The 25,851-nt window shown below is 47.4% G+C and overlaps 1 protein-coding gene across 3 annotated transcripts in view; it reads right to left on the bottom strand.

Annotated features, from left to right (window-relative positions):
- CSPG5 (chondroitin sulfate proteoglycan 5) overlaps positions 1-25,256 on the bottom strand; it is a 28,430-nt gene extending 3,174 nt beyond the window's left edge. Inside the window, exons 1-6 of one of the 3 annotated variants that reach the window (XM_035703281.2) lie at positions 25,115-25,256; positions 23,423-24,536; positions 20,563-20,751; positions 18,676-18,751; positions 7,967-8,061; positions 4,308-4,353 (exon numbers count right to left, since the gene is read on the bottom strand). In XM_035703281.2, the coding sequence (XP_035559174.1) occupies positions 4,323-4,353; positions 7,967-8,061; positions 18,676-18,751; positions 20,563-20,751; positions 23,423-24,536; positions 25,115-25,211 (1,602 nt within the window). In that variant the 5' untranslated portion in view covers positions 25,212-25,256 and the 3' untranslated portion in view covers positions 4,308-4,322. Of the gene's footprint in view, positions 1-4,307; positions 4,354-7,966; positions 8,062-12,135; positions 12,663-18,675; positions 18,752-20,562; positions 20,752-23,422; positions 24,537-25,114 lie in introns of those variants that run through there. The other 2 variants (XM_035703282.2, XM_035703280.2) reach the window with 2 other exon arrangements.
- Between the last annotated feature and the right edge of the window lie 595 nt (positions 25,257-25,851).

Here is a 25,851-nt window from a genome sequence, read left to right as displayed (position 1 = left end):
CCCTGTTGAGTGGGAAGCTTGACTCAGGGCTGGATCCCAGGAGCTTGAGATCATGACTTGAGTTGAAATCAGATGCTAAACCAAGTGAACCACCCAGGCGCCCCCAGAAAACATTATTTTTAGTGATGAAAGGTTGAAGACTTTCCCTTTGAGACTGGCAATGACACAGGGATGTCGACTTCCACCATATCTATTCACAATATACTGAAAGGTCCTGGATTATGTAATAAACCAAGAAAGAGAATTAGAATGTATAAGAATTATAAAAGAAGGGGATCTCTGGGTGGCTCAGTGGTTTGGCGCCTGCCTTTGGCCCAGGGCGTGATCCTGGAGTCCCGGGATCGAGTACCACGTTGGGCTCCCTGCGTGGAGCTTGCTTTTCCCTCTGCCTGTGTCTCTGACTCTCTCTCTCTCTCTGTGTCTCTCATGAATAAATAAATAAAATCTTAAAAAAAAAAGAATTATAAAAGAAGGAAAAAACTATCATATTTGCAGATTATATAGTTGTATACATAGAAAACTTAAAAGAACCTAAATGTAAATTATTATAAGCATGCTTATCAAGGTTGTTGAATATCAAATCAATGTTAAAAATAATTATTTCTGGGCAGCCCTGGTGGCTTGGTGGTTTAGCGCCACCTTTGGCCCAGAGCATGATCCTGGAGACCAGGGATTGAGTCCCATATCGGGCTCCCTGCATGGAGACTGCTTCTCCTTCTGCCTGTGTTTCTGCCTCTCTCTGTGTGTCTCTCATGAATGAATAAATAAAATCTTTTTAAAAATAATTATTTCTGCATAAAATACAAAGAAAACAGAAAATTAAAAATTCTGAAGATGTCACTTTAAAAATATTTATTTTATTTTATTTATTTATTTATTTATGATAGTCACAGAGAGAGAGAGACAGACAGACAGACAGAGACATAGGCAGAGGGAGAAGCAGGCTCCATGCACCGGGAGCCCGACATGGGACTCGATCCCGGGTCTCCAGGATCGCGCCCTGGGCCAAGGGCAGGTGCTAAACCGCTGCGCCACCCAGGGATCCCCTAAAAATATTTTTTTAAGATATCACTTATAATACTGTAAAAAATTAGGTACCTGTTAAGAAATCTAACAAATATATTTCATGCAGAAAACCATAAAACAATATTTAGAGAAATTCTAGAAGATTTTGTAAATGGAAAGATAGACCATGTTCATTGATTGGACAACTCAATATTGTAAAGATCTATTTTCTCCAGAATGACCTGCAGATTCTATCCAGTTCCAATAAAAATCTCAAGGATTTTTGTTTACTTTTTGTTTTGGTGGAACCTGACAAGCTGGAACTAAAGTATATGTAGAAATGGAAAGAACTCAAAGTGACTGAGACACTTTTGGGAAAAAGTGAGAGGGCTCGGTATACTGGATATCAAGGTTTGCTGTGAAGCTAGGAACACAGTGTGGTAGTGGCACAGAGGTAGACAAATAGACCAAAAGAACAGTGAAGATCTCGAGACAGACTCAGACAGACTCATTCATATAAATACATTTGAATAATGTAAATATGATAGAGCATTGGGAAAATGAGAAATGGGAAAATGAAAAATGGTAGCCTTTTCAGTAAATGATGCTGGGCCAACTGGATATCCATTTGAGAAAAAAACAAAAAAACAATGAAATTGCACTCCTACCATTTACAAAAATCAATCCTACGTGGATTACAGACAGCAGTGTGCTGCTGAATATTTAACAACCAGCTGCTCCCCAAGGGGAATGATCCCTGACTGTCAATGTTGAGTGAGTTCATGGCGTAAATACTCCTACACTGGCTGACTCTAAGCAACCAAGGTAAGGTCACTGAATGCAGAAAAGGAGAAAAAAAGGGCGGATAGTGTACATAGATGGTATTTCTAACATATAGATTCAACTGACATAAATAACCTCAATAGCAGAGATAACAGTAAAATTAGTAGGAAGTGATGATTTTTGAGTATTACCTTGGTTTTAAACATAATCTATTTAATTGTAAGTTTATATAGTTAATTTTTAATAATCATTGTATTTAACAATTGGCTTATATGTTGGCAAATTGAACTCCAATAAAAAAAATGGCTCATAAAATACATGAAAATTGAACAAATTTCTCCTGAGCCAGTAAGAAGCAGCTCTAGCACACCACAGATTATAGACCTAGATGTAAAAGGCAAAACATAGTTTTTATTTAAAAAATGCAAGTATTCTACAATTCTAAAAACTTTTATTTTTTTTTAAAGATTTTATTTAAAAAAAAAAAGTAAAAAAAAAAATAAAGATTTTATTTATTTATTCATGAGAGACCCACAGAGACAGAGACAGAGAGAGGCAGAGACACAGGCAGAGGGAGAAGCAGGCTCCATGCAGGGAGCCCGACGTGGGACTTGATCCCGGGACTCTAGGATCACGCCCTGGGCCAAAGGCAGGCGCTAAACCGCTGAGCCACCCAGGGATCCCCTAAAAACTTTTAAAAAGATATATTTTAAGTAATCTCTACACTCAAAAGGGGGCTCAAACTCACCACCCTGAGATCGAGAGTCACACTCTCCACCTACTGAGCCAGCCAGGTGCCCCAGGAAAGTGCTTTCATCATCTTAAGAACATTTTTTTTTTTTTGCTTTTTTTCTTTCTTTTGTCATTTAGGTTTGTTGCGATATGTGCAGAAAAGAATTAATGTAGCTAACTTGAGAAAGAACTGCTTAAAAGGTTGGTCCATGGCTGGTGTCTAGGAACTCAGATTTCAGAAGAGTTCTCACCACTCCCTCTGGTAAGTGGTTCACTGTGCCTACAGGGTTTCTGCAAACGATGTGGTTTACGCTGAACACCTGCTTGCCTTCTGGGAGACTGGAATCTTGGAATGTGCTAAGCAGTGGGTGTCTACATAATCAGTTCTCGATAACAATTCTGGGCAGTGAATCTCTTTGCACTTCCCTGATAGATGACATTTCAAATCTGTTGTCGCAATTCATTGCTAGAGAAATTAAGTATGTCCTGTGTTGACTCCACTGGGAGAGGATTCTTGGAAGCTTGCTCCTTGTTTTCTCTGGACTTCTTTCCCCATGCCTTTTTTCTTTGCTGATTTTGCTTTGTATACTTTCACTGTAATAAATCTTAGTTGTGAGTGGACTACATGCTGAGTCTTGTAAATCCTGCTAGTGAATCGTTATACCTGGGAATGATCTTGGGGACTCCTGACACGTGGTGTAAAGTTCACCTTTTCAAAATATACAGTTTTATGGGCTTTGACAGCATGTGCAAGTTGTGCATCCACCAGCACCAGCAAGTTATAGAACATTTCTATCACTGTGAGCTTCCTTATTCACCTGTGCAGTAAATTCTCTCCCTCTATCCTCAGACCTTGATAGCCACTGATCTATTTTCTGTCCCTATAGCATTGGCTTCTCCAGAATGTAAAACAGAACAAATAGTAAACAGCCTCTTTTTTTTTTTAAAGTGAATTCTACACCCAATATGGGCTTAATCTCATAATCCCGAGATCAAGAGTCACATGCTCTACTGATTGAGCCAGCCAGGTGCCCCAATATGCAGCCTTTTGATTCTGACTTCTTTAACTCAGCCTCTTGTTTTTGAGATTCATTCATATTTATTGTGTGTATAAGTAGTTCATTCCTTTCTGTTGCTAAAGAGGGTCTCATTGTATGACAGTTTATTTGCTCACACTTGGTGTACATTTGGATTGTTTTCTGATTTTGGTGATGATGAATAAAACTGCTATGGACATATACAGGTCTTTGGTTTTTTGTTTTGTTTTGTTTTAAAGATTTTATTTATTTATTCATGAGAGACACAGAGATATAGAGTCAGAGACACAGGCAGAAGGAGAAGCAGGCTCCATGCAGGGAGCCTGATGCAGGACTTGATCCGGGGTCTCCAGGATCATGCCCTGGGCTGAAGGCGGCGCCAAACCACTGAGCCACCAGGGCTGCCCATATACAGGTTTTGGAAGGACATATGTTTTATTTCTGTTGGGTATCTAGGAATGAATTAACGGATTGTATGTACGTTTACTTTATTTTTTTAAAGATTTATATATTTATGATAGACATAGAGAAAGAGAGAGAGAGAGAGGCAGAGACACAGGAGGAGGGAGAAGCAGGTGCCATGCCGGGAGCCTCATGTGGGACTCGATCCCGGGACTCCAGGATTGCGCCCTGGGCCAAAGGCAGGTGCTAAACCGCTGGGCCACCCAGGGATCCCCCTATGTTTACTTTAATAAGAAATTGCCAAGCTGTTTTCCAGAGTGCTTTCTCAGAAGTAATGCTTGAGAGTTCCAGAGCTCCGCATCCTCACCAGAACTTGGTATTGTCAGTCTTTTTACTTTAAAAAAAAAAAAAAAAAAAGATTTTGTTTACTTATTTGAGAGAGAGAATGCAAGAGAGTACCAGCAAAGGGAGAAGCTGGCTTCCCACTGGATGGGGAGCCCTACGTGGGGCTTGATCCCAGGACCCTGGGATCATGATCTGAGGTGAAGGTAGATGCTTAACAGACTGAGCCACCCAGGGACCCTGCCCCAGTCTTTCCAATTTCAGCAATTTGACTAGCTATCTAATGATATCTTACTGTAGGTCTAATTTGCAATTCCCTAAAGACTAATGATGCTGAGTGTCTTCTCATGTACTTACTTGCTACCAAATTATCTTTAAAAAAAATAATTTCTGGGCAGCCCCAGTGGCTCAGCGGTTTAGTGCTGCCTTCAGCCCAGGGCGGGATCCTGGAGACCCAGGATCGAGTCCCACGTCGGGTTCCCTGCGTGGAGCCTGCTTCTCCCTCTGCCTGTGTCTCTGCCTCTCTCTTTATGTCTCTCATGAATAAATAAATAAAAATATTTTAAAAAAGAATTCTTTCTAAAACAAAAATAAATTAAAAAAATAATTTCTATAGCCAGCATGGGGCTCAAATTCATGACCCCAAGATCAAGAGTTGCATCCTCTTCCCACTAAGCCAGCTAGGTGCCTCAAAAATATCTTTTATGTTGATATGTCTGTTCAAATATTTTGCTCATTTAAAATATTGCTGAAAACTCTTTTTTTTTCTTTTTTTTTTTGAAAACTCTTAACTATAAGTGGAGTTTAGCTATTTCTTCTTTGATTTCAATCAGGTTTTGTTTTATACATTTTGAAGTTGTCATTAGGTCTATACACTTTTAGAATTCTCATGTCTTCTTGATAAACTATCATTATGTAATGCTCTTTTTCATCCCTGTAAAATTCCTTGTTCTGAAGTTTATTTTCTATGTAATTAATAATATAGTTGAAGGGACTCTTCCTTTTTGGTTTTGTGGTGATCTTTTTGCTCTTTATTTCTAGCATTTTCATGACTCCTTTTTTTTGTAGTATCCATTTTCTGTTCAAATTCTCCATGTCTTTATACATATTGTTCATCTTTTCCACTACATTCTGTCACACATTAGTCTCCGTTATTTCCGTTATCTGGGTCATCTCTGGGTCTAGTTGTTTTGACCTGTTTGTCATTTGACAAATGGTGGTTTGTTTTTCTTTTCTTTTTTGTTTCTGAGTGTGGAATAAATAATATTATAATAATATGTATTATTATTAATTATAATTGATAATAATATTATATCAGTTATTAATAAATAATATTGTGTATACAAGAATAATGGAGATTTATGTAAATAGCACTGATGCCCAAAGATGAGCAGGTCTTTTTTTCTGTTAGGTGGTCAGTTTAGGGATCGAGTCAGTCAAGTCAGTAGTAGAACTGGTCTGAGCTTTGCTGTTGCTACAGCTTCTCCAGTGGCAAGGTGCTGCTACCCTTTGTTTCATGTGAGGCCTGAGATACTCGAATGTTTTTCCCGGTGTTTCTGCATTCCACTTTCAGTGGGTTGTGTGTGCCTGAACCTCAGAGAAGGCGGGTCTCTTCATGCATTTCCCACTTTCCCCGCAGTAAACTGCTGTGGCTTGTTAATCAGGGCAGTTTTTCTCTTTTTTCCTGGTTCAGCTTCACTCTTAGGTAGACTTTGCACACCTGAGTCTCAGGGTAGGGCTTCTTTCCCCTTCTCGCCCTTCCCTTACTTGCCAGCCAAACTCTGATTTGTATCTGAGGACAGGCTAGAGTGGGAGCAAGCTTTTAGATCCCACTCCCCACAGTGGCAGCAGACCTTTGTATTAGTGCAGGGTCTGCACCTTCTTCCCCCAGAGGAATTGTTCTTGCTTTTACCCTTCCCTCATACCTTTGCTTGGAACCAGTGGCAGAAGGATTTCTGTTCTTTCCTCAACAGGTATTGGAAATGAGGCTTATAGTGGGGAGAAGGTCTTCCTGCCTCACCTGCCCAGGTATGTGGCTTTGTTTTACCCTCTCAGAGCCAGTTCATTTTTCCTGGTTGTGGGAAAAGCAAAATTTCCAGAAGCTTAAGTCTTTCACTTTGATTGCTAGAGGAGTCTGGGAAGTGGGTGTTGTTTTGTCCCTACACACCACTAACTGGGGTGCTCTCAGGTCTCATGCTTCCCACACCCAGTTTTTCTTGTGAGCACCCAGTTGAGGTTTGTGAAAAGGGCATGTGAATTGCTGTAGACAACCCTTGTGTCTGGAGCTTACAGAGATTCTGAACTGTCAGTCTAGCTAAACTTTGCCTTTGTGAATTCATTAACATATGGCTGGTCTTCTTTCTCACTTTTATGGCGCTGCCTCTTCCTCCTGGGCTCTGCCATGGAAAAATTCATGCGTTCTCTTTTTGAAGGGGCTTGTCACCCCTTGGAATTTATCTGGCTGCCTTGTGACCTCAGTTCCATGATGAGCCCAAGAAGCTGTGATTGTGGAGTTACCTACTTTATCCCTGCTATTAGGATGTAAGTGATGTTTTCATGTGATTTTGAGCATACATAGGTGGAAGTAATTCTTCAGGAATGATTTTGTAACCAGAAAGGAAGATTGATAAGTTTGACTACATAAAAATTAATTTTAATATTAATTTAATATTAGGAGTATGAAATTATAAGCCATAAAGTGGGAAAAGATATTTGCAACACATATGAGCAATAAAACAGCTCATCAATGTGATATAGGTAGTCTAATAGAAAAATAGGTAAAGGGTCAAGTAGATGCTTCACAAAAGGAGAAATGTAGATTAATAATTATATGGACAGGAAAAAAAATAATCATATGGATAGGGATGCAACACACTGATAATTAGGGAATGCAAATTAAAGTCACAATTAATACCATTACATGCCTAAAGAATTGGCTAGAAGTGAAAATGTGAGCATGATTTTTTTAAAGATTTTATTTTAAGTAATCTCAACACCCAACATAGGGCTCTAACTCACAACCCTGAGATCAAGAGTTATGTGCTCTGCTGAGCCATCTGGGTGCCCCCAAAATGTGTGAAAATACCAAGTGCTGATGAAGATGTGCAGTAAAAGCAACTCTCATCCACTGTTGGTGGAGCTGTTAATTGATAGAGCCACTTCTGACCTTATCTTGGAAAGGTCAAGGTAGGCTAAATTCCATCCTAGCAATTTTGCTCCTAGATACATACCTCAGTACTGCATGCAGTGTACACATAGGGAGCTGGCCCTGGTGATTGACACATTCTTCTGTTGGCTTTGGTAAACTCTTGGCCAGGGTACTGCTTAGTCTGGCTGGCCATCAGAAACCTTGGGGTAACTGTGCCTACTTCACTCACTTCAGTACACATTATACTTTGTGTAATCTCATGGTGACACACTCAGGAGACAGTATTACCTCCATGTTCATTTTGGGAGAGACCCACTTCCCCAGAGTCTCTTCTATACCTGTGATGAGCTCCAGGGCTGAGGGAAGAGCCTCTGCTGCAGTTCTCAATGGTGGTGGTGTTCACACACCTCACTGCTTGCTTGACCAATAATGTTGCCTTTATGTCCCTTTCCCTTGGGTTTGGAGGGTGGGTTTGTACAGCCCCTTCCATTTCTCAGCATACATTCACATAGTTTACCTTGAATGAACATCATGACACTGGAATGTAAGCCCCATCCTGCAGGATTCCTGGTCCATTTTGTTCTCTGCTATCTCCCTGCTGCCCAAGTAGTCCTGTGAAGAGGTAAGGATTTTATAGATGAAGAATCTGAGGTTCAGAGAGCCCATCTAACTCTTCAATGGAGAGGCCTTCTAGCTCTGAGTCCAAGTGTTAGTGCTGTTTTCCGGAGCACAGGCTAGCCTTTCATTTCTATAAATTATATGAGAAAGGACAAAGAGTTGTGTCTTTGGTGTGATGTCACACAGAGGAAAAGATACTGAAATAGGAGTTTGAAGTTTGGGTTCTAATACTGTGACTGATGCTTTCCAGTCTTAAGACCCCAACTCCAGGCTCCAGTGAGGATGTGAGAAGACCACACATATGAACTATATTGTAGGTAGTAAAGTGTGCTTATGGGTTGAACTGAGTCTCACTAAAAAGATATGTTGATGTCCTAACTCTCACTACTTGTGAGCATGATCTTATTTGGAAATAGGGGTTTTGCAGCTGTAATCAAGTTGAAAGGAGGTCATACTGGGTTAGGATGGCCCTTAAACCCAATAACTGGGGTTCTTATAAGAAGGTCTGGTAAAGGCACAGAGACATAGACACATGCAAAGGGAAGATAGCCACCTGAAGCTAGAGGCAGGAACTGGAGTGATGTAAGTATAAGCCAAAAAGAATGCCAGGGATTACTGGCAAACACACCAGAAACTGGGAAGAGGTGAAGATGGATTCTTCCCTGGAGTAGTCAGAGGGAGTGCAGCCCTACTGACATCTGGATTTTAGAACTCTGGATTTCATAACTGAGAGAGAATGCATTTCTGTTGTGTTAGCCATTTCATTTGTGCTCATTTGTTATGGCAGCCCCAGGAAACTAACACAGGTATGTTTTATGTGTCAAGGAAATGTCTTGTGGAGACAGATGGCTCGGCACTGCATGTGCACTTCTCCTAAGCAAAGTGATCCATCAGTGCTGGAAGGCCCCCAGACAAATGAACTTCTTCCATGATGCCTACATTTCCCACATTTTTCCTTTCTTTAGAGAGGAGGACACAAAACAGGCTATGGAGAGGGGTGGAAAAAGCAGACAGGAGAATCTGGAGACCATCACCTGACAGCACCAGGGTGCTAAAGAGGGATATCTCAAGCACTAAATAATCACTGAGGGGTGAATGAGGGAGTTGACAGCAGAACTGAGGTCCCCAGAGAGGGTGCTGGCTGGCTTTATGGAGCACAGTCATTGGAGAGGCACAAACGCCCTAGCAGGAAAGAGGGCCAGCACAGATAGACATCAATATATCCTATTTCAACACAGCAGCCTCTTCATAGGGTCAAAGACTCTTGGCAGCATCTGGTAACTCTATTCATTAGGCCTGCTTTGTCTCCTGCTCCCCTTCTGAGCCCTTATGCCTGGATGGGATTTAGAACTTACAAAATACTTCACATACAATCCCTCTTGATTGGGCCTCCTTGTGAAAGGAGCCAGAGGTGCCTAGCCATGAAAGACAGGTCTGTGCCCTGATTGAGAGTACAGGAAATCCAAAGTAAAACCTGCCAAACTCCCCAAAGTGGATAAGCATCAGGTTAGGAAACCATAATACACAAAGGCCATAACCCAACATCCTAACTTGTAGCCCTGTCCAATAGCAAAGAGCAGACTGAGCTCATGGAACCAGCTGAATGCCATCTGGGCAAAAGTCCCAAAATGAAAACAGAGGACTTCTGTTGTTAGTAAATGAGAGACTAGGTAAATTTAGACCAACCCTTCCACTAAGGACAAAGATGTACAAACATCTGAAAAGCATCAAAGAGCTAACAAAATACTGCAGAATTACAAGGCTGATATCCCAGAGAGGACAGGAACTCAGACAGGTGAGCCCAGCATTCAGGGCCACTTCTACCCTGGAGGGACTCACCCATTTGGAAGAGGGGACTAGAATAGTAAGTTGTGTTTCTGAATGTCTGGGGGTGTGTGGAGAGTGGAGTTGGAGTATAGGGCCTACCAAAGGTGGAAAGCTGGTAAACCACTGTCGGTTTCAGGCTGTGACCCCAGAGGATTGTGCCCCTAGAGGTAAGAATGACCCAAAAGCAAACCAGCCCTTGCATAGTCTGATAGGCCTGTGGACTGGTTTCAGTGGCCTGGGAAGTCTCTGACCTTGATTTGGAATAATGTGATCCCAGGATTCTAGTGCCCCTGGGCACCTGACAGAAGCAAACAAAAACCCCCTCTCTAAAGGAAGAAATCATCCTAGGCAAAATATTTCAATAAACTATTTTCTAAATACAATGCCCAGCACAAAATAAAAAGTAATGAGGCATTTGGGAAGACAAACCAAGGAGGACTAGCACAAATTAGGCAACGGAAAGACACAGGGATTCCATTTATTGGAATTATCACAGATGGAATACAGACAAAGTTCTAGAAAACTCTCCCAGTAGGAATTCTGGCCATTTGAACTCCTAATTCTCTCTCTGATCCACCCTCATGTGTTGCCTGCATTGCCTGGATCTCCATTCTGTCTGCCTTCACCACCATCCCCAGAGGTATCTTCCTAGAAAACAGATCCGACCTTGCCTTAGCCACGTTTAATGGCATTAAAGGCCATTCACAATCTGTCCTCAGTTGCCCTTTCCAGCCTCATCGCCAGGACCCCTCTCTCAAAATCTCTGGTCATATGGCAAGACTTTTCTATGAATATCCTCCCTCTGCCTTGAATGTCCTCTCCTCCCACGTTATCCTGAAAAATGCCTCCTCATCCTTCAAAGTCCAATTCAAAGCTTTCTCCTTGAAGCCTTTCTGAACTCTCACGGCTTTGTATTATAATGTTGACACAGTGTATTATATTTATTTTTTGAAAGACTTATTCATCTTAGAGAGAGAGATTGCAAAGAGGGGGACGGGAAAGGGAGCAAATCCTAATCAGACCCCACACAGGGCTTGATCCAGAACCCTTAGATCATGACCCAAGCTGAAACCAAGAGTGGGATGCTCAACCAACTGAGCCACCCAGGCGTCTCTATAATTATTGGTTTATAATTCTCTTTCTCAAGTACACTGTTAATTTCCTGAGGTTAGGGTCTGTCTTTTTCATCCTGAGTTCCTGGCATCTAGCATAATGCTTGGCTAAGTGCTCAATAAATATTTATGAAAGAAGGTAAGGGCATTCTTTTTTCTTTTCTTTTTTCTAGTAAGCTCTATACCCAGTTTGGGACCTTGAGTTCAAGGGTCACATGCGCTACTGACTGGGCCAGCCGGGTGCCCCTGGAAAAGGGTCTTTCTTTCTTTCTTTCTTTCTTTTCTTTCTTTCTTTTTCTTTCTTTCTTTCTTTCTTTCTTTCTTTCTTTCTTCTTTTCTTTTCTTTCTTTCTTTCTTTTCTTTCTTTCTTTTCTTTCTTTCTTCTTTCTTTCTTTCTTTCTTTTTCTTTCTTTCTCTTCCTTTCTTTTCTTTCTTTTCTTCTTTTTCTTTCTTCTTTCTTTCTTCTTTTTCTTTCTTTCTTTTCTTCTTTTCTTCCTTTCTTTCTTTCTTTCTTTCTTTCTTTCTCTTTCTTTCTTCTTTCTGTTCTTTCTTTTCTTTCTTTCTTTTCTTTCTCTCTTCCTTTCTTTCTTTCTTTCTTTCTTTCTTTCTTTCTTTCTTTCTTTCTTTCTTTCTCTGGGAAAGATATTCATAATAAATCAGGTGCTACAGACTTGTGGACTGAATTATGTCACCCCAAAAGTCATGTTGAAGCCATAACCCCTAAGTGTGACTGTATCTGGAGTAGGGCCTATGAGGAGGTAATTGAGGTTAAATGGATCCTAGGCCAATAGGACTGGTGTCCTTATCAGAAGAGGAAGAGATGTGCACAGACAAAAGGCCTTGTGAGGACATAGCAAGAAGATGGCTCTTTGCAAGCCAGGCAGAGAGGCCCTGCCAGAAACCAACTCTGTTGGCACCTTGATCTTGGGGATCCAGCCTCTATTACTGTTCAAAAATAAATTTCTATTGCTTAAGTGATCCAGTCTATGATGTTTAGTTACGGCAACCTAGGCTAATACAGAGAGCACTTCCAGGATTTCAAACACATATAAATATACATCTTCAGGGAACGTAAGAATTCAACTCAAGCTGACAAGAATGGGTAGGAAGTGGACACACTGATGGAAAATGGCTTTTTAAAAAGTTTTATTTCAAGAACTTTGTTTTTTAACTCTTATTTCAAAAAAAGGTGGGTCAAAGTACAAAAAAAAAGTCAGTTGAATAACAGCATAGGTTTAGAAATCACAGCAGCAGAAGCAATATACAGACAGCACAGACGAAACAACCCGGTGTATGCGATTCTGTTCAGGTTCTTTGCTTATTTTGTGTTTTCTCCCTCCTGTACAAAATACATCAAGGCATGCCATGAGACCAGAAAAAGAAGAGAGTTTAACAAATGGTTACAAGAAATAGACTCTGTACAAGAGGAGGTCATGTTTCTTCCCCTGCCACCCCCCCCCTGCCCTCCCCCATTCCCTCTCTTCTTGCTCTGCTTTAGGTGAGGTTGTTCTGAAGACAGTTCACCTCCAAGTCAGCCTGGTCACCTTTGCCACCCTCCAGTTTGGGAGACATGGAGTTCTGGATGTTAAATGACTCCTCCTCTTTCAGGCAGGACTTGAGAACCTCCTGGATTTTGTGGGAAGCACTGGGATCGTCCTGGAAGAGGAGAAAGGGTGAGGGAGGGGGCGGGAAGGAGACAGTGGATAGAGGGGTCAACTAGCCACCCCAGGCTTGAAAGAAAGAAAGAAAAGAAAGAAAAGAAAGAAAGAAAAGAAAGAAAGGAAAGAAGAAAGAAAGAAATCTCTAAGACTTGAATGAACCAAACCGACTCCTTAGCAGTGGCTTTCTAGGAATGTCATCCTATAAAACACTGGCCAGACAGAGGTGAACACTTGGCAGGTAGCCGGGTTACAAAGACCTTTAATGTAGGCCGGGGCAAGGTTCTCCCTCTGGCAGAGACAGGGGAGAAACGTGGGCTGGCCCCTCAAGTCTCACCTGTTGGTGAGCTCCGCCTGGCCTGCCGGGCTGCCTCCCAGGGCCGCCTCTCCCGCTGAGTTCCACTCTCCCAGGAAGGTCCTGGTCACGGAGCACGTCTTGTCCGTGCGGGCAGCGGGGCACGAAGAGGCCTACGGTCAGGGATGGAGCGGCTCCCAGCAGAACTAGGGCCCCTCTCCCCACGGCAGATATACATCCTCTGATGAGAGGCCAGAGGTGCGTGTGCCCCTTGCTGGCAGGCATCTATCTACCAAAAGATGCTAACTTACAAAAGTGTTTCCCCAATCCAAGCCGGGGTGAGTCCAGCTCCCTCCATGGCCTGCCATACTTTGCCTCAGACAATACCGGTGCTACTGGTTCACCCCACTTCTGTGTGTACTAGCGCCCTCCTGCCTCCCCAGGTATGTTGCCTGCAACCTCTGGACCTTGACCTGAATTTGCTGGTTAAAGGTTTTCAGGAAACCCACACCGGTCCACAGTCCCCCAGTTGTGCATCCTGGGCATTCAGAGAACGCTTACATCAATGCCTGCCTTCCCACCTTCCCAACTCTTTTCCTCCAGAAACACCTGAGGATTATAGGCACACCTCCTTTTACTGTGCTCTGTAGACACTGCATTTTTTTTAAAATACAAATTGAAGGTTTATGGGAACCCCAGGGTCGAGCAAGTCTATCGACATCATTTTCTAACACCTGTTTGCTCACTTCATGTCTCTGTGTCACATCGGTGATTCCCACAATATTTCAAACTTTTTCATTATTATTATATTTGTTATGTGACCTGTGGTTAGTCATTATGACTCACAGAAAGCTCAGATGATGGTTAGCATTCTTTAGCAATATTTTTAAGTTAAGGCATGTACGCTGTTTCATTGTACACTTAGCAGACTAAGTGTACAGTGTACAGTGTAGGCATAACTTCTATATGCACTGGGAAACCATAACTTCCCTTTGATTTGCTTTGTCTCAGTATTTATTTATTGCAGTGGTCTGGAGTGGAACCCACAATATCTTGGAGAGATGCCTGCATACCCATGTGATCTGTGGGCCTCAATTCTTTCTTAGGCACTCCAAATAGCTATTGCAAGTGCTTGGAACTCTACTGGTCAGAGACCTGGGTGGCAGGAAGGGTAGAGAATGTTGTTATCTAACCAGCTAGCTCAGACCTTTCTTACTTCGATCACTTCTGAGTAATCACCAGGTTGAAAGAGCTAGGCCTTCCCCACGCAACTGTGAGGAGTTCTTCTCTGTGCTGACTGCTACTCAGTTTGACTCGTAACAGTGCTAGGTCAGGGTAGTGACTTGTTGGAAAGAGAGTAGGGAAAGGCCGCAGGCTTACACAGGACATTACAGGTGTTCAAAAGTACTGGGCACACAGAAATCGCCATCACCTTGCCCAGCTCCCAGCCTCACTTGGCACTTTTCCCAAAGACCAGCTTGAACCAAGCAGTATAGTAAAGTTTCAAAGACCTCAGGAATGATTTCCAGGGAACCCCGGGTGGCTCAGCGGTTTAGTGCCCACCTTCAGCCCAGGGCGTGATCCTGGAGACCGGGGATCAAGTCCCATATTGGGCTCCCTGCATGGAGCCTGTTTCTCCCTCTGCCTGTGTCTCTGCCTCTCTCTCTCTCTCTCTCTCTCTCTGTGTCTCTCATGAATAAATAAATAAAATCTTAAAAAAAAAAAAAGGAATGATTTCTAGACAGCAGGGGAACACATGTCCCCCATTCCCTTTACCACAAGAGCAAGAAGAAATGAACTTCACACAGTACTGAGGCAGATTTCAAGGACTTGGTAGTTTCTATCACTGCTGGGAGAGATTTAGAAAAAATGTCAATAACGTAAATTTAGATGTAGTGAGATGGAAAGATGTCCATGATACATTAAGTATGTGTATGTGGATACACACACACACACACACACACACACGCTGTGTGGAGAGGGAAGTGGAATGAGGTTGAATTGCACTTTTTAAGCCATGTACTTTTGTGTTGTTTGGGGAGAGACACTTGGCATGGAGGCTTCAGAGTTGGGCCTTTACAGATCCTGGGTAGAACAGACTTTGGATCGCAGCAAACCTGGAATAGAACAGGTACAGGCTGGCCTGTACCTACCAATCCTCTTACAAGGATGGGACTCACTTTCGTGCTGTTTGGTATTGCCACCCCACCGCCGACATCACACAATCTCTAGGGGCAAATAGGCATTGTGTGAGGAAAAGTAAATTTAGGGGTACTTCCAGACCTGGGCATCAAAGCTGTGATGCCATAAAGGTGGGGGCCCAAATTAAGCCTGGGTCATGGGATTTGATGAGAAAATGGACTTCTGGGCCACTAGATGGGATAAGTATATCTAAAAATAAGGGACACAGGTGTCCAAACAATGCTATTAGACAAGCTAAGTACTTTCAACAAATAGAATAGGTGAGGGAGTGTCTAAACCAAGACAGAGCTATCTTAATTCAAGTGTCTCTTCCAGAACTCAATCCTATTAAGCCTAAGGTTGCTGAATCCCTCAGCAGAAGGCCCATCTGCCTTTGATTTGCCAGAAGTGCCTCATCACAAGGGAGCTGGCCTTCCATCTGGCCTAAGTCCTGGGAACTGCTTGGTGTCCCCCCTTCTTGATATTCCGCCCCAGCCAAATGGGCATCCTTCATTCCAGGAGCCCCACTTGTCCAGACACAAATCCCTATCAGAAGGCGGAATGAAAGAAATAGAGCCTAAGGAGGAAGAAAGATTTCAAGGGGGTGGTGGGTGGGGAGGGGCAGGCAGAGAAGCACTAAGGGACACCATGGAGAAGTCCTAGTAATTAATGAACTGAAATGCTGGAAAGTCTGTCAAATCTTAGAAAGACAAAGTCATATCCAAGACATTCCTTTGACAGCACAGATGTGAGATCCAACAGGGGAGCTTTCAGTGTTTGCTCGTGGGTTTCAGGTGACTTTACTTAGGCTGTGCTTCCCACACACTAGCCATTCCTCCTGGAAGACTCGCAGGCCTCCACAGCTCGGGTGGAGGAGCACAGGCTTTCCCTTTTCTCCTGATGCTCCTTTCGGGGGCTGGCTCACCAGCTGCAGAACCCAGGTGAGGAGAGACACCAGGAGATTGCAGCAGTGGTGAGGCAGAGAGTGCCACCAGGCCAGGCCCAGAGCAGCACCGTTTTTGGTTTGAAATCTTTTCAGAGTGTGGCTTGTAGAGATTACTGGAAATGGGTAGGGAAATGACCCACTCAATATCCTTTACTTGTGTAAAAGAAATAACCCCTCTATTAGGATAAGTAGAACTCTTCAAAATCTTTGGAGACATCTATATCACCAAGGACACTTCAGGGGTGAGGGGAAGGGGATGGGAGGGACTACATGAGCAGGCTTGACTTGGATGCCCTGCGGTTCCCCTCTCAGCTCATCTGGAGATTTCCTGGCTTCCAGCCTGCTGCTAGCATCACTTGTAAGCAGTCAATGTGGTGGCTGAAGCAACAAATAGGGCTTCACTTTAAAGTGGCAGTTGTCTTAACTGCCAATGCCCACAGATCTTGAATATGACCAGGTCCGACTTTTGGGCCAGATGCAGAGAATTAAGAGTCAAAGGTAGAAAATCCAGGAGGATACACCCTGTTGAACAGGGGAATCATTCCTCTCATACTCAGAGCTCCGGCAGAGAGGACAGGATGTCCCCTGAGGCACAAGTTGAGGGAAAGATGCCAGGTGGAGATGACCTGCAAGATCCAAGAGGTCCCAGAGACCACCAGAGCCTCATCTTCATCCTGCTCTTCACTGAGGGACGTTCTGAGTGCTACCCAGACAACCCCACAGCCCCAAGGCAGAGCCCACCATAGCTGCCCAGCCCTTGCTGCATTCTATTTTTAAGGCTTCGTATTCTGAACCCAAGGTCACTGGGAGCATTCATGGACAAATGCCATGCTTTCTACAAGAAGAATTGGAAACCTCTGTATTGGCTCATGCAACCAAGACCTCCAAGAGGAGCTATTTCCCTCCCCTCCCCTTTTGGGAAGAGGAAAGGTGTCTGTGTACACCTGGGAGACCAGGAAATGTACGCATCAGAAACTTTCCTAAGGACTCCTGCACTCTAGACAATGAATACCCTGACTGCGGGAACTGCTGTATAGATCTGACTTGCTGCCCCACACATACAATGGAACCAGAAGACCCCACAGAAGGCCATCATTTGCCAGTATTCCATAAATGGCGACTACATGCATACTACTTTGAGGGGCCGGATGAGGTAGGGGTGGAGTGTACAGAGATGAGGAAGATTCTTCCTGCCTTCAAGGTACTAATCTCATGGGGTGATTACCGTGTTTATCAATCTTGAGGTTTATAAGACATCTGGTGTCCTGGGTTATTAGATCCATCTTGAACTTACTAATATATTGGTGTAAAATCAAGTAAAATCATATCTGTTACTCTCCCCTTTGTACCAAAGACCTTACAAAATGATCCAAAATTAACCTCTTTCATTTCTTCTTTAAAGCCACCCCTTTGCTCCTCCTCCACCAGGCCAAGGTCTTCCCTGGGGTTTGGTGAACAAGGTCATATTTACTATTATTCTCTCTTTCCCCTCTTGGGGCTACACTGTCCCCATCTATAAAAGGAAAACAATGGTCTAGATCTGTGTTGTTTCACACAGTAGCATGAGCCACTTTTCAGAGAGATCCGCAGCTGCAGGTAGCTTGTGGCTGCTGGAGTGGACTGTGCAGACACAGGACATCTCTATCTCACGAACATTCCACTGGACAGTGCTAGCCTCGACTGTTGAGACCTCTATGAGCTCTGATGGTCTGTGCCCCATTATTCCAAAGAACTTCTTCAAAATTTTCTCTTATCATCACCGTGTCCATCTGAAGAGTCTGCGTTTAGCTCCCTTATCTGTGTATCAATGCATTTACCTTGTGGTATGGAGCCTGTGTCACATGACGAATTCTCAGGCTTGGATATAACTGGTTTTTGCTTTACTTATGGAATTTTCTCTGACAGTACCCAGTACTTTGGTTACTTTTGGTTAGTCTGGTCCAGATTACACACTAGAAGGCCAGGATCTTTAGAAACTGATCTATTGGGATCTTCTATTGAGTTTTAACTGATATTTATGAGCCCACCCTCCTAAGAACAGAATTTACTAGACTTACTATCGACCAGTGTTTTGTGCTCCCGTTATCTCTAACCTGCCCGTTTTTCAGTCCTCAGTGTAAAGGACACTGTTTTCCCAGCCATCCCAAAGAGCAACCACCATTCACTTCCATGACCACCAGGAAGTACCCTCATGATGAAAGCAGAGTCTTTCTTCTTGATACAGAAAGTAGAAAGACATGGAGAAAGACAAATCGGACTTCTACAGTCTAGATGAAGCTAAAAATCACAAGTCATCCTAGAAAAAGGTCTTCAGTACTACCTGTAACTCTGCTTGTCAAGGAAGTGAAGCACCATCCTGTCCCTAGTCCCATGTCACCACCCCAACTGGTCACTCTAAGCTGACCTCCAGAGCTTTGAGGAGAGGCTCCATGCTCTGAAACAGACTATAGGCCAGGGCAGGGGCGGGGATGTGCCTGTGGATAAGGGGGCATGTGAAGAAGATGAGTCACCTGACAGATAAGTTATCACAGAGAGCCAAGGTGCCAGCATAGTGGGAAGGAGATACAGAGAGTGTCGTAGTTTCCTTACGTTTGGGTGAGAGCCTTCGGCAATGGTGGAAAGGGAGAAGTTATCGTTGTGGAGCTCAGACGGGGTCCGGAATTTGCTGGTTAGGACATAAGAGAGCAGGGAAAAACGTGAGTGCAATGATCATAGCAAAACCTGATGAAAGCTTCCTGGGTCAAATGCTTATTTCATCAAGTGCCACAGAACGTAATAAGATGTGCCGTTATTTGATGCACCACAGAGAAAAAACTTCTACCATTTAAACCATGATCCAGTACTTTCTTATCACCAAGAATTTTTATCATATCCTAGAAGTCACTCGTTGAGACTTTAGATTAAGCACTGACAACGATATGAACATCTCTGGCCAGGATCGTGAATGCTAGGCAATTACAACTACATCACGACTGCCATCTGGCCAACAGTGATTATAAGAAGCCAGTGATTGTAAGACACAATCCAATTTCAGAGACGTTAATATGTGGTGGGGAAAATGTGCATCTTAGAGTCAGTAAACCACGGCAGTAGCTGGAGTGCATCGAGTACATGTAGCGTTCTCAGAGCGGTAACTGGGCTTGGGAAAGAAAGCAGGCATGCCTGGGGAAATGAGGCAGCTAGCATCAGGAGCTGTGGGGCTGCGGGGGCAGGGCTCTGGGCAAAACACACAACCTGCTGATGAAGGATGGCTGGGACCGAGGCCCCCTCTCTGGCCACCGCTCTTGTTTCTCCACTCCTCAGCAGCTATCCTGATGGGTGGTCAAACCCCCGCCCCCATCCCCCAGGTGCAGGCGTGAGGAACCAAGGGTCCTGGCTTCTGATCACATGCACAGATCTGGCCCTCGCTTCAGCACACAGTTACAATGGTGAGGCCCCCTTGGCCCCGGGGCGCTGAGCTGAAAGGTTCCAGGCGGCCACCAGCATCTGCACATGGCAGGGCTTGACCCGGCAGAGAAGCAACAGATGGCGTTTTGTCCTTTTCCCAGGACCCAGGGAAAGTCCTTCAGTTGCACTCTCTGGAGGGAGTCTCAGGTCAGCGGGGAGGGGAGTAAAGGGGTAACAGGTCAAAAGGGAGGTGGGGGCAGTTCTGCATAAATTGTCTCTTGGACCCCAAGGAAGCTGAACTGCAACCCCCTCCTTTTGTGACTCCTGTGAAGCTTCAGAACATTCCTTACTTTGCTCAGTGAGAGTGATTCTCTCACAGTGTGTAAGGTCACATCCAAGTGTTCAAGGCATGGACTTAAAGGTAAATGCGTGTGGATTCTCACATGCACACAGCAGTCACTCCTCTGCTAAGAGAGAAGCTGAAGTGAGACTCTATTCCCATCTGGCCCTTAAAGTCCACAGCAGAGGAAGTTGAGCCTGGGCCCCACCATCCCCTAAACTCAGGAGAGGTAGAGAGGACTTCCCTAGATTCCTTGCATTTCTGTCTGGACCAAGGGTTGAGAATCTTGGACCAGCAATGCCCTGGCGGACCCCTTCTCCGCAGCACTCAGTAAATCTGAGGAAGCTGGGGTTACTTCTTGTGATTTGTGAGCAAAATCCCCACAATAGCCGTGGCCACCAAACACCCAGAGGAAGCAGGTGCAGTCAGGTGGTGGAGGGCTGAGCACAGTACTTACACGGGGGACCACAGCCAGGAGGTCACTGGGTGCCTTTTCTTTAAGCACCCTCTATCCCGGGCTGGGAGGTGTTGGGAATGGAGCCATACAGCCACAGCGTGCCACAGGGGCTTGGCCTCTGCGACAGTGCCAGTGCGTTCTGTGCAGGAATGGATAAACTCGGGTGAGACTTTGGTATGAAAAACCCAACTAGGGATGCAGAGCAGGTGCCAGGAACCCTGGTGACAATATCCCTGGATCGGATGGAGGTGTGCAGCCATAGGGTCAGGGTGGGGCTGGCTGACCGACTCACTTGGTCCTACGCAGCTTGGTATTCTCTGTCTTGAGCAGATACAGCTTCTTGGCGAAGAACACTGTCATCATGAAGAGCAGGAGCAGCACGAGGGCGGCTGAGCCGACGGCCACGCACATCACCTGGAAGTCGGTGATGATGGACTCGCAGCGCATCCCCTTGTGCCAGATGTAGTCCTGTGTGTTACACCTGTGGCAGTGACAGAGTGAGACTGAGGTGACGGGTGGTAGCCACGGCCACGGCCAGGCACTGGTCCCTAAGCTCCCTGCTCACGTCAACAGTTCGTTTCTACAAGTGTCTAGAGGAACTATGATGTCACTGGTCTGTGCAGACCTCATGGTAGAGATTGTGTGCAACCATCCGATGCAGTGAGCAGGACAGCTCTGAGGCCCAGGATATAGATGAGATAACCAGGGAGCCGGGAAACAGAGTGAACTGGTCACTCACATGACTGTTAAGTGACCACAGAGGCTGGGAACTCTGGTTTTCTACCTCGCAGCCTCAAGGAGGACAATCACAGGATTCTCAGCTTCCCCTGCCCTTGGCTCTGGGTGAAAATACGACAATACGACCCTTGGCTACAAAAGGAGTCAACCCACTGCACACAGAAAAACCGATCTTGCTGTTCTGCAGTCCTGTCTAGCTCATGAGGCCACCCAGACACTGAAATAGAAGGAAGTGACAGACAAGGATGAACACAGAGATGGATGTGTGTTCTCCTCCTATCTCTGCGGCCCCCCAAATTCTGCCCCTAGAGCGTCCTGTCTTATTATCATGAGAGCTGTCGGTCGTGAAAGCACAGTGAGAATCAACCCTCTGGGTGGGTTTTAGTCCTTTTGTTGAGTGACTTTCTCTTGCCCTTGGGGACATTCCCAGGCTCCAACTCTTCCAATGACATTGCTGTTTCCATGGGAACCAGGCTGCTTCAAAGAGGAAAGATGTGGAAGGATACAGAGGCAGGCAAAGGAGGGAGGACATGAACCCCAGGGTGAATGACAGAGAAGAGAAAGGGGTCCAGAAAAGGGGAAATTATGCATCGGAGAACTAGCTACTCTGCACCCAGAATAGAGTGAGGAGACGTGACCAACGGGAAAGTCTTTCTTTTCCAACTGAGCCTCTGCAGTCATGAGAGGCTACCTGTTTGAAGTCAGGGTTGGGGGGGGGGGGTGAAGATACCGTTAACCCACTGTTCTAGAAGACTTCTGTTACGGCTCTGATCATTTCCCTGCAGTGGGTCAGAGTGACAGAGACAAAGGCATGCTGCAGTCTGCAACTGAGGGCTCGGCAGACTCCTGTGAGCAGAATGCAAAACAGTTTCCGAGCCACAGCCGAGCCTGGGGAGCCTGGGCGTACACAGCCGGAGGAGGAGTTTCTGGGAGGGAGGCGCGAGCATGATCCTGGGAGAGAAGGTGAGCAAAAGGAACTGGTGGGAGGACTCGTGGAAAAGCCCTTCTGACGCAGGACCCACCGGAGGATCCCTGGTCAGCACAGCCATGCAGCCTACTGAGGACAAGCTTACTTTTCTACTCAGGAGTCCTAAGGGCTCCAGGAGCTTCTGGGAACTTTTCTAGGTCTCCAGAGGCAGCAAGGGCTCTACATTTCATACGGCAATGGGAAGATTACTTGGAAGGTGAAAACTCAGGCCTCCAATAGGACGAAAGATACTGGTTTTGCAGAGATTTCAGCACTCCCAGGCTAAAATCATCACTACAGTCCCACTAACCAAAGCCTGTGGAGCAAAATCACAGGGTTTCCACAGATTTCTGGTAGCCCTTAACCAACTGGTAAGGTCTTGTTGCCACAATTTCTTGATGACAGTTCCTCCTTTCAGCAATAACTGGACCCCTCCAATCAGAACTGTGTGGACACAGCCTATATGATTGACCCTAATCATTTCACTATCGTTTATAGGAAAGAAAAAACTGGAAGTCAAGCTTTAATGCCAAAGGCATAACAGTCACGCTTTCTATATATTATTCTTCAATTGGAACATCAAGACCTAGAGAATCTGAATGCTTCACATTCCTCCAAAAAATCCAAGAAAAAGAAGTATCAGGAATGACACAGAGACACCCAGATTTCAGAAATGCTCCTCCTAGGACCAACAAACAAGTCCCAGAGGAATCTGGGGGTTCTACTACACTTCTAGGGCCTGTAAAGGAAGGAGACAAGCTAAAACTACGCAGATCACCCCTGACTTGTGATTCTTCCAGAGTAAGCCAGTGAACTCTCCAGCAGGTTAACTACCTTGCCATGAGGGCAGTGTGTAAGTACTCCTAATGAGGCATGGGATAGTAGGTTGCAGACAATGTCCTTAGGGACACTAAATTCTCTGGATCTTTAAAACATGCTGTGCTGGGGATCCCCAGGAGCACAAAAAATCAAGGTAGAAGGGAAAAAGCCCTCCCACTACACATGTCTCAGAGGGAGTGCTCAGCAGCCTTCTTTCCTCCAGAGTAGGTTTATAAGCCTACTCTTTGTGCAAGTGTAGCCAAAACTCTCCAACAAAACCCCTCAAGACAGTGAAGGTGGCTTTCCAAAATCCTTAGCAAAGTCCCTTCACTATTTCCTCCAAGCATGAATAAAGGACACATGCTTGGAGGAAATACAAAATCTTACTTCTGGGGAATCTCCCCTAGTGATGAGATCACAGGAAGTACATTTAAGAAGTAATTCCCCGTAGAAGATATCTGCATGAGCATCTCTTGACCTGGGAATCCCAGGATCCTCTTGGCCTGGGAACACACCATCTCTTGGAAGTTGGGCCCATCATGTCACTCTCTTTGTTGAGTTGGCCTCACATAACACTCTTTGGGAGTTCTTTTAGAAGCCCCTGTGCACCTTCCTGCCACATCCTTACCTGCAGAAGGCCCCTATGTTGTCCACCAGGTAGCACTGGCCGCCGTTGTGACAGTAACTTGGGAAGAGGTCGCACACGGATCGGCAGGAGCCGTTATGCCGCACAAAGCCGCTGCGGCACTCAGTGCCGTTCTCGCTCGGGGCCAGGTCCCTGCCCGGCTCTCCCGGACGGGGTCTGAGGGCGATGCTGCTGCCAGGGACCAACCCCAGAGTATGCTGTGGGGGGACAGCATGCCACCGACTGGTGGGCTGGCCAGGCCCTGGCCTCAGCCCAGGCTTCTCAGTGGGCACCAGAAGGTCACTTTCATCTTCCAGGTCTCCACCTTCCGCTGCATCCTTGTCGTCATCCTCTTCCTCCTCCTCTTCCTCCAAGTCATCATAGAAGGATGTAGTGGGGTAGAAGTCAGATTCATCAAAGGGGGTGAAGTCATCGTATAAGTCAAGCAGGCTCCAGGAAGGGGTCTCTCCCCCAGTATCGGGGTGGTGCTCTGAGGTTCCTGGCGACACCGGGAAGCTCCCCAAGTCGGCGCCACGGCCCTCACCATCCAATCCTTCGAAGTAGTCGATGTCAATGATATCTGACGCCGGCCGGGGCTCCAGTGTGCCCTGAAAGGGGAACGTGGGCTCTGGCCCATGCGGGTCATGTGTGCTGCCTCCCAGGTTCAGCCAAACCTCCAAGGGGCTCTCCTTGGGGAGTTCGGGGCCTGGGCGTAGCTGGTCGCCAGGAGTGGGGGAGGGTGGTCCGCTGGCCTCTGTAGTCTCGGGGGTGGCGGGGGCCACCGATGCACGTCGGAGGGCCTCCTCCGGAGTCGGGAGCGTGGCCGGAAGGGCCTGGGTGTCGCCGCTGCCAGCCTCTACGGTCGCTCCGCCCAGGCCCGGGCTGTCAGCCTCCAGCCAGGCTGTGCCGGTCACGGCCGCGGACGCCTCCAGCGCCTCCTCTGGCCCGACCCCAGGCCCCACCACGGCCGGCTGGCCGCCAGGTGCAGTCCACGAGGTCTCCTCCTCCCCAGCAGCTGGCGGGCCAGCCTTCTCCCGCGTGCTGTTGGCACGTGGCTCCCACGCCAGGACGCTCCTCACCTGCTCTTCGGCCTCGACGGCGCTTCCGGCCTCCCGCGCTGCGGCGGAGAGAGGGGGCACCACGTCAGGGCCCCGCCCCAAGGCCACGCCCATCGTTAGGCCCCGCCCCTCCCCGGGGCGGGAACACCCTGCCCGGCAGGTCCCACTCAGGCCCCGCCCCCGGCAGGGCCCGCAGTGTCACCGGGCGGCCCCCACCTCCCGCCCAAGGCAGAGGTTTTACCCTCGGACTCCACCCCACCTCCAGACCCCGCCCCGAAGTCGCACCCTCAGGGCCCGCCCCGCCCCGGGCCCCGCCCCCAGCTCTCAGCCTCAGGGCCCCAGCACCTCCTGGTCCCGCCCCTTAGTCTCACCCTCAGGCCCCGCCCCCCCAGGCCCCTCCCCCAGCCGGCACCTCGGTCCGCACACCCTGGCGCGGCCCGGGCCCGCCCCCCACCTTTCGGCCTCCGCCAAGCACCCCAGCCCCTCGCGCGCCCCTTCCCCCGCCCCAGTCGCTGGCAGGGCGCTGCCCCGCCCCCTTGCCACAGCCCGCGAACTCCGCTTGTCCCCGAGGCCCGCGGGACCCTGGCCCAGGGGAGGCGCGAGAGCCGCTGGGGTCCCGGTCGCGGTCGGTACCTACCCGGCGCGGCCCCGGCGGCGAGGACCAGCGCGGCCCCCAGAAGCAGCAGCAGCGGCGGCGGCCCCCGGCCCGGGCCCCCGCCCCCGGCTCGGCCCATGGCGCGGCGCCCCGACCGCTGTCCGCGGTCTGCCCGGCTGGCTGCGCCCTCGGCTCGCCGGCCGCCGCGCCTCCCGCCCGCGCTGCGGCCGTCTCAGCCCCCGATGGGCAGCGCGAGAAGCCGCATGCCGCCGCCGCCGCCGTCCGCCGCTGTCCCCGGCGCGCCGCGCCTCCCCGCCTCCCGCGCCGCGGCGGCCGCTCAGCGCCGCCCCCACCCCGCCCGCCGCGCCCGCCCCGCCGCACGTAGCTCTGACGCTTGCCCCGCGCGGTCCGCCTGCCGGGGACAGACGGACCCCCGGCTCGGACGCCAGGACAAACGGACGTGAAGTAGCGTGGGTGCGGAGCACAGCGCCGTGCGGGGCGTTAGTCGACAGGTGCACGGGCGGGAGACCTGCGGGGCGGGGCGGGGCGGGGCGGGGCCCGCCCCCCACCTGCGAGGAACCCACCCGCCACGCGGCGAGCACGGAGGCGGGGGCCCAGACACCCGCAAGCTCGGGGCGGGGCTCGGCAGGGCCGCAGGGGGCGGAAGCCGAGCTCGCGCTGTGGAAATGAGCCGAGTCCGGGGCGCACGGAGCCTCTCGATTTCTGCGCCAATGCCGTGTTCGGGGCGGGGAAGGGTCTCTGGGGGGTCTGCGGGTGCG

Source organism: Canis lupus, chromosome 20, assembly GCF_003254725.2.
Source record: "Canis lupus dingo isolate Sandy chromosome 20, ASM325472v2, whole genome shotgun sequence".
NCBI classification, from domain to species: domain Eukaryota; kingdom Metazoa; phylum Chordata; class Mammalia; order Carnivora; family Canidae; genus Canis; species Canis lupus.
Note: the sequence above shows the minus strand (reverse complement) of the source record. Positions and strands in the feature narration are given on the sequence as shown.